Below are 9426 nucleotides of genomic sequence, written 5' to 3'. Positions count from 1 at the left end.
ACTTTGTAGAATTCATTGGGTACTAATTGTATTTTTCGATGGGGTATTTTATTACTTAAATTCGTTGGATGAGAAGTGTAGATACAAACTAGAGGAGAAAATGAGCACGTAAGTTGATTTTGGGTTTGAACTTTTTTGTATGCATAGAAGGAAAAATGCTTAAACTCATGGCACTTCCATTGAAGGATTTGTGAAACTAGTATCCAGTTTTTAATAAATATATCTCTTTTTTCTTCACCAGTGTTTCAAAAGCTTTAAGAAAATTAGGTGTCAAGCGATCTGAAGAGAAAGTATTCTGGGTGGACGTGAAGGTAAGAAAAAGAAACTGAAGATTAATACCATTATTTTACCATTATTTTGTTAACTCTTAAAGAGTATGTTTCAAATACGTAGAATTGATACATGCAGCACAACCCTAAACAAAAAGGAGATTGGGAGTGTGGATTTTTTGTGATGCTATATATGAAGCACATTATAGAAAGTTATGACACTTCAATGAGGAACCCTAAGGAGGTAGTGATTCAACTTCTTCATGCAGCTCAATATGTTTCCACGATGTGATACTAAAAATGTTTTTAACAGAGCTTACATGTGTTTGAACTCTTTGACTGCAGATGTTTAAGTCGGGGATGAACTATAGTACGACAGAAATTGATGAAATCAAAAGAGAGTGGGTGGATTATATTTCACCAATTCTTGAGAAGTATGAGAAAACAATTTGATGTTTTTTTACCAATTTTTGAGAAGTATTGAGAAAAAAATTGTTGTTTAGTTTGAATTAATTAATTTAATGACGTTTTAAATACTGTCTTCCCTAGCTCCTTATTTTAGTTTGAAATTTAAAGGATTGGTGCAACTATGATGCAAATGGTGTTCCTAAGTCTTAATTGTCTGATATTGTGTTCATTTTTCTTCTCTCTTCTTTTTGTTTTAATTTTAATCTAAATTTATAATGAAAATGGTGCTCATAATTCATTTTGAATAGGATATCCTTCACTGCGCATGAGAGAAACTTTAAAAGGGGGATTTGTGTGAAGGAAAACTTAACAGGTTTCCGTGATTACTTAAACCAAAGATAGATTCTGACAACATGTGTTTCGATCACATGTGAGGCATGTACTAATTGAGTGAGAATATTTTTGGTCAAAGTGCTCAATTTTGGGAGCATGGAATTGAGTGTGAGTTATTGCTAAATGGAAAAACAAAATAAAGATAAGACTTTTTAGATAATTAACATATTTCAATTAATACAAATCAAAATAGGGATTACATGTTCGCTTACAAGAATAACAGAAACATCAAAATGCAAGATAATTAAGACCCTAATACAAATAAGGAAATCTATAAGTATATCACGAAGAGAAAGAACAATAAACCGTAATGATATCCAATTTCTTTTTATGTATAAGGGAGAGATGATGTTATGTTCGCAAGTAAATTTTGACCATTTAATCTGATTATATTCTTTTTCGATAAGAGATGCTCCTAAAATAAAGGAGTAGTTTTCGAATAAACTTGTCGATCCACACGAACGCAGATGCCGATAGAAAACGACGTCATAATGAATCGTCGATGTTTTTATTCGAGAATAGCAAGCCATGAACCAACCATTAAAATTTGAAAAACTCTCCCCATAACGACGAAGAAAATCGCCCCAAAACGGCGAAGAAATATGTCAAAAACACGAAAAGTGATGTAAACGCATCTTATTCAGTTACATACTAATACCAAAAACATTAAAAGAAAAAGAATCTTTGCTCAAATCTAGCCCAAAAGAAACAAATTTGTGCAAAACGGTTCTAGGGTTGTTTTTTATAAAGGGAAGAGAAAGAGAGGAAAGAGAAAAAAAATCTCAAGGTCTTATTAACACCTTTTATTTAAATTTAGAGACAAAAGATGATTTAGATTTTAGACTGAAGACCCAGGGTTATGAAAAAAGTCTAGATCAGACTTTCTACTTTACCCCCACTTAGTCATGTCATTTTTCTATATGACCTTCATCCTTGCATTGGATATGAAAATTTGGTGAAAAAGATATTAAATCCTATATGTCATGCTTTTTTAAAACCTTGTCCCATTGCATTGGGGATTCTCTAGATAAGTTTATGTTTTGGGTTATATTGTCCAAGTTTTGAATCACTTGATGACTTTGGGTGAATAACCATATCTCCGGTCAAGTGAGAGGTTTCATGTCACAATGTTGTATTTCAAATATAGGTTTCGGGTTATGAGGAAATGCTTGAGATAGAAAGTGGATTTCGGGTCACATTACTTAAAATTTGTATTGCATGGATGATTATGGGTTACAAGTTTCGAGTCTGTGATAGGTTTCAAAGGACTTCTTCCTTCTTCTTTTTTGCGTGAGAAAGTTACCTTAGATTTAACGAAGCAGAGGGTTCATTAAGGGTTCATTAAGACTTCTTCCAGTTAAGGGTTCCTTCCTAACAAGACTATCCAAAAAATAAGGAAAGGAGATCCAAATATCCTTGACACGGTATTTTCTAGCCCGACGTGCAAGTCGATCTGCTAGATTGTTTTTTAACACGCCTTATATTAATACACACAATTTTAAAAGAATGACAACTAGAAAGCAAATTCCGACCGTCTTCAAGAAGATCACTGCTTTAAGAATTTTAACATCTTTATTCACTTTTTTAATCAATAAAGGGGAGCAATATAAGTGTTAATCATTCTTCTAGCATCCGTAATAACTTTATTCAAATCTATATAGTAATACTCTTGAAGATTACATCATACTTTAACTTCCAAATGAACCACATAACAATAGCACATATACTTGGCCAACTAATAGAAAAAGGGGATATGCCAAGGGTATGATCATGCCAGTAAAGAAATAACATCAATCTAATCTAGATCAGTAGTAACTAGATGTTGCAGAGAAACCCCAAACCAAATATGAGATGCAATGGGACACTTAACTAATAAATAAATGCATAACAAACTCTTCCTCATTTTAGCATAAAGGAAATTTATCATCCATGTAAGGCTTATAGAACTTAAGAAAGGAGTTAACAGACCGCATTTGAGCAAAGATTTTCCACATGAAGAACTTTATTTTCGGAAGACAATCAATTGACCAAACTTTCCTCCAAAAACAAGCACTTCCAAAGTACTATTCTCATTCATATAAATCCTGTAAGATGATTTAATCTCATTTTTCTCTTCCTGATATACAAACTTCCTGATTTATTTCAATTTTGATCCAAATCTATCGGATTTGATCTGATTTATTCAGATCTTCCAGATTGATCGGGTACAACCATTAGTTACTAGTATTATTAAATAAATCATCGTTTTCTCAAACGATCTTAGGGTGTAAATATGATTATGATATGTATTTTTTTATCAATTGATTTCATATCCAATGGCTCTTATATGCCAATTAGAATATTATATCAGCCGTAATGGCGTTTCCATTGATTGCTTTCATCACAGATATGTCATCAGTAACATTTTTTAAAAGCGGCCATGATTCTATGATTTTCTGAAGGTACATGGCTAACAAGAAGTGATCGTGATAGCGATGATTTGGGGATACTATTCCCTTCTGGGACACTTTACTCTTAAAGGAGAAGAAAAATTAAATAGGGCATATTATTCTCCTCCGAGAAATTTTAATCTTAATGTAGAAGACAAATTCAAATGGCAGGAATTTATTTCACATGCCATATTTCAAATACCAGTTTCATCTATAAAACAAGATATATGTAAATTTTTATTGTTCCCATCTTTGAAGTATTTGGAATTGATATATTTAATTTTGACATATTAATGAAATCAAGAGGTTTCCTTCCCCCATTTTTAGTATGAGGCTACATTATTTTATCTCTTTGACTAAGGTTCACCCTAATCGACCGAATTCTAATAACTTCTTCTGAAGTCAATGACTTCATTAAAGTTAATGGTGGGTTTGGATGTAGAATTTTAAAGGTGGAATTTATGAGTCTAGGGGATTTGGTGGAATTATGTTTCCCTCTGTATGTTTGGTTGCCCGAATAATTGGAATAATGATTCCTACGGGATTCAGTTTTCCATCAAATCCTCCATATGGAGTCTGACCCCTCCCCCTAAGATTTGGTGGGAAACTTATCAATGGATTTATGAACCAACTTTTTTTTTTTAACTCTAAATCTCATGTATATATATATATATATATATATACATATGCAATTTTAAGATTTGAAGGTAATGCCAAACGATGTAAAGACTTTAATAAAAGAAACTCTATGGTTGTGTTTGATAGGAGTTAATTCCATGGAATTAGCCATCTTTCCATGGAAATAGCGTGTTTTCCGCCGTTTGGTCAAAAATCTATTTCCATGGAATTGCAATAAAAGCGTGACCTAAGGTATGTTTTAAACTCAATTCCGTGGAATTCCATGGAAAGTCTTTCCTTTCCTCCTCCGGGAAACTGATTTCATGTAAACACTTTCCATGGAATTGTTTCCTTTCTCTGTTATCAAACACAGCCTATAAATTCTAGGAATTTTTATTGAGTTACCAAACACACAAAAAATTTACATGAATCCAAAATTTATAATCCCATAGGATTATTAATTCCTAGAAACAGTGAATTCTGAAAACAAACCAACCATAAATTTATGGTTGTTTGGAGACCTTCTTTACTCTTCAACCAATATTTATGCCTTAATATTTTGGATTACAAGTGGGATTTTGTGCATGGTGTGAGAATTTTTATTTTTGCCAAAATGTCCCATGAAATACTTATACACGTGCTCGTTCTGCATAGTATTTATATTCTCTTTCCATTTATTTTATTTTATTATTTTTATTAGGAGAGAATTCATCTTGATGATTAATGTATTCTCAATCCTCCCCGTTATACCCTGTAATGGTGGGATCGAAGAATCTAGAAGGCACCTCCCCCAGTTTCCCCACTAATTTTAGTTTAACTTAATATTCGTTTCCTATTTCTTCAGCTTAGAAACATCCTGTTTCGAGTACTGGAATTACTCGAATTCGTATGGTGATAGTATTGGGTTTTTTTAATTTTACAGTGAAATCGTCTCCATTGTAACTTCCGTCAACAAGGTAATCTCTAAATCTTCAATCTAACTCATCTTTTCTTTTAGATCTGACTTATTTCTAACCCTTTATTAGATTTACTTTTCTTAAGTTTTAAATTTGAGTTTTTTGCTTATCTAATTTTGTGTTTTTGTTTACTCATTGTTAGGGTTTTCCTACTTTATTGTATTGTCGTGAATCCCCTTAAATGTGCTTGAGAAGAAAAGGCATAAGCTCTTAATCATTACCCTAACTCATCATTTTTTTAAGGTCTGCGTTCATAACTTGTTTTTTTTTTCTAGCAAAATGTTGAAATTTATTGCTGAGAGAGCTTGTGTATACATGATTCTCATTTTTTTTTCCTGTTTTTTACTAGAGTTTGGTATCTCCTTCAGAAATTTCTAACTTCAGTTTTGTTTTTTTCTCTGTTGACATAAGATTTTAGATGAAACATAGTATTATTCAACATAAGCATCATAATGATATTAATGTATCTGTTGTACAGAAAAGGGAAAGAAAGAAAACAGGTGATGCACCCTCTCCACGAGAATTAAAATTGGGATACTTGCACGCCAAAATGAAAATTGGGAATATAAAACCGATGAAATTCGTGTTTGTACAAAGTAAGTAGTTATCCTAATTTGTAATGTGTGCAAAATTTTGGTGTTGTGACAGAATGACTGCTCAAAACAGATCAAAGAGGGTACAATTGTCTGTGAAGCTAATACAGATGCCCTTGTAAATATTTTGGGTGCAGAACGTCCTGGAGAGTAAGGACCGCAGGTCGAAAAGTGACCCAAAGTTTTCTTTACTTTTCTAAAATTTTAATATTTGTGATTTTGTTTATCTAATTTGGGTGTTTGTTTGGTGATTGTTAGGGTTTTGTCCTACAACATTCATTTACACAGAATCTACGAGAATAAACTTGATAAGAAGGGGCATTAGCTCAAGCATTCAGAATGGAAAAAATTTGGATGAGAATGGATAGATTATCACCCGAATACAGAGCAGGAGTTAACGATTTTATCAAAGTTGCTACTCAAGATGCACGGAGAAGGAAACTAAAGAAAATCTTTTGTCCATGTGAATTATGTGTTAACCATTGTCGTAAAATTGAAAGCGAAGTAAGATATGATTTGTTCCGCTATGGTATTGACCAGAGCTATACTTTTTGGACTAAACATGGAGAGAATCTTCATGCTCCTCATGCTAGTAGTTGTACTATTAATTTTGAAACTCATACTTCTACAGAACATGAGTTTGAAGAGGGGACATTGGGTGATATTCCAGACAGTACTATAGATGATGCTCCGGATTATGTTGCAGAGGCAACAAAGATGGTCGACGCGATACTAGAGGACTTTCCAGGTGATCGTAGAAAGTTTGAGAAGTCAATAGAGGATGCTAAGAAGCCTTTATTTCCAGGAGACTCGAAACTTACCAAGCTGTCGGCAATAATCAAGCTGTACAACTTGAATGCGAAGCATGGAGTATCAGACAAGTTTTTTGGTGAGATTTTAGATTTGTTGAAGAACGAGATGCTTCCTGATGGTAATGAAATTCCTTCTTCTACATATGAAGCTAAGAAATCCATTAATACGTTAGGGTTGAACTATGTGAAGATACATGTATGTCCTAATGATTGCATACTATATAGGAAAGATCATGAAAAGAAAGAAGTATGCCCAACATGTGGGGAATCAAGATGGAAAAAGGATAAGATAACATTGAAGGAGTGCAAGGGGGTGCCTGTAAAGGTTTTGTGGTATTTCCCGATCATTCCACGACTGAAACGTTTATTTTTGGTGAAGTACATAGCAAGAAAATTGATACGGCATGATCGTGATAGAAACAAAGATGGGTTGCTGCGTCATCCAGCAGATGCTGAAGCATGGAAGGCGATTGATGAAAGATACCCTGATTTTGCTGAGGATCGTAGAAATATTCGCTTAGGAGTGTCAGCTGATGGAGTGAATCTATTTCGTGGTAAGAAGAAAAGTTATAGTTGCTGGCCTATCCTAACAGTGGTTTACAACCTTCCCCCATCGTTATGCATGAAGAGAAAATTCGTGATGCTTACAATGTTAATTCAAGGACCAAAAGAACCAGGCAATGACATCGACGTTTTTTTAGCTCCGTTTATTGATGATCTGAAATTATTGTTTGATGAAGGGGTCGAAACGTATGATGCCTACAAACAAGAAAGGTTCACATTAAGGGCTGTAGTTTTGTGGACAATAAGTGACTATCCTGCACTCGGCAATTTGAGTGGTTGTACTGTTGGTGGATATGATGCTTGTGCAACATGTGGTGTGAATACACACTCCACATGGCTTAAGTACTCTAAAAAAGTTTCATACACTGGTCATAGAAAATGGTTACCGTCTGGCCATCATTACAGATATCAAATGAAGCCATTTGATGGCAATCAAGAATTCGGTGTGGCTCCTGAACCAGTGAGTGGGTTACAAAGGTTTGAAGAGGAGAAGTCAATTGAAAATGCATGGGGAAAGAAAGGTAATGGCGGTAGAACATTGGGAAAATCAACAAGGTCGGAGTTTGAGGACGAGGATTCATCTAATCTGAAGAAATTGTCAATTTGGGCAAAAGAGCTTGAATACTTCAAATACAATCTTGTCCAACATAATTTTGATCTGATGCATATAGAGAAGAATGTGTGCGAGAGTTTAGTAGGGACATTTCTTAATGATCCTTTAAAAACGAAAGATGGTTATAAAGATCGCATGGATTTGAATGATTTGAAGATAAGGCCTGAGTTAGAACCTGTTGTTGCAGGAAAAAGGATGTATCTTCCTCCTGCCTGCTACACATTGACGAAAGAAGAGAAGGTGAAGTTTTGAAAAACATTGTACGAGTTAAAGGTTCCACAAGGGTACTGTTTTAATTTTAGCAGTCTGGTGTCGCTAAAAGATAGCAAGTTGATTGGTCTCAAATCACATGACTACCATGTTCTTATGCAGCAATTCTTGCCACTTGCGGTTAGATCGATTCTTCCAAAGAACGTAAGAAATACCATCATTAGATTGTCATCCTTCTTCAAGTCAATATGCAAAAAAGAGATTGATATTGTTGAATTGTATAATATACAAAGGGACCTGGTGGAGACATTATGCTTACTTGAGAAGTATTTTCCACCGTCATTATTTACCATCATGATTCATCTCACCGTGCATCTAGTCAGAAAAGTGAAATTGTGTGGACCAGTCTTTACTCGATGGATGTATCCATTTGAGAGGTACATGAAGATTTTGAAGGGATACATTCGAAATAAAAATCGTGCTGAAGGTTGTATTGTAAATTGTAACGAGTTAGAGGAATTGTTGAGTTTGCTGCCGATTGGTTGTCTGGCGTGGAAACAATCTGTATTCCTCCTTTAAAGTATACTGGAACTAGTTCTTTGGAGGGTTCAAGTATAATATCAGATGGAAAACCATTACGAGGTGCTCAGGAGGATGTGGTAGATGGCGTATTATTGTCCCAAGCCCACCTCGTTGTGTTACACAATACTGAAGAAGTAAAACCCTACATAGAGTATGTCCTCTTTTTCCTTTCATACAAGTTTATTAACTCAAGTCAGTGGAACTAATAACTTCTTTCTCACTGCCAGCCAACACATGTCCGAATTGAAGCAACAGTATGGAAAGAAAGCTAGAAATGAAGTATGGGTGCAAAATGAACACAATAAAACGTTCCGTCGATGGTTGAACAAAAAGGTAATCATTTCATCAATTTTCAGTGGTTTTTCAAATATTCCATTTAGGTATATTTGTGCAGTTTAACTATGTTCTAATCAATTGAGCATCTCTTTCTATCCCTGATTAGTACGTACAACTATTTGCATCGTAACTGTGTTCCACGATTTCTAATCTAAAACATTAACTATGTAGGTCAAGAAGGAGTTGGAGAACGAAGATGAAATCATGGCAGAGGAGAAGAAGATCTCTAAATATCTTAGGTGGATATCACAGGGCCCGCGTCATTAGTTGTAAAGTACAATGGATATGACATAAATGGATGCCGGTATCGCACTAAAAGTCAAGATGTTGGCGTAAACCAAAAATGTGGGGTTAGACTGGAGGCGTCAGGAATGCACATTGCTAGTGCGAAGGACAATAACCCAAAGATTGCTACATCGCGCTATTATGGAGTGATAAATGAGATTTGGGTTCTTGATTACCACTGCGTAAAGATACCCGTGTTCTTGTGTGATTGGGTACACAGTGGTTATGGTGTCAAAACTGATGAACTTGGTTACACACTAGTCGACCTCAACAGATTAGGGCATAAAAATGATCCTTTCATTTTAGCTTCCCAAGCTAATCAAGTTTTTTATGTAGAAGATCAAGGAGATCCAAGGTG

General features: G+C 34.6%; 1 protein-coding gene and 1 long non-coding RNA gene across 3 annotated transcripts; both read left to right on the top strand.

Annotated features, from left to right (window-relative positions):
• The first annotated feature begins 238 nt into the window (after positions 1–238).
• LOC113278186 lies at positions 239–633 on the top strand. 2 transcript variants are annotated; one of them, XR_003325350.1, is made up of 3 exons: positions 239–311; positions 409–513; positions 615–633. It is a non-coding gene; the product is annotated as an uncharacterized LOC113278186 (long non-coding RNA). The 2 variants fall into 2 exon arrangements; XR_003325349.1 differs by having other exon boundaries at positions 248–311; positions 394–513; positions 615–629.
• A 5393-nt stretch (positions 634–6026) lies between these two features.
• LOC113280101 lies at positions 6027–7907 on the top strand. Its single transcript, XM_026528753.1, has one exon. It carries the CDS (start codon positions 6027–6029, stop codon positions 7905–7907), a length of 1881 nt encoding a protein of 626 aa, XP_026384538.1.
• The last annotated feature ends 1519 nt before the right edge of the window (positions 7908–9426 follow it).

This window comes from Papaver somniferum, chromosome 5 (assembly GCF_003573695.1).
Source record: "Papaver somniferum cultivar HN1 chromosome 5, ASM357369v1, whole genome shotgun sequence".
Taxonomy (NCBI): Eukaryota; Viridiplantae; Streptophyta; class Magnoliopsida; order Ranunculales; family Papaveraceae; genus Papaver; species Papaver somniferum.
The sequence above is the reverse complement of the archived record's forward strand: the minus strand, read 5'-3'. Positions and strand labels throughout refer to the sequence as shown.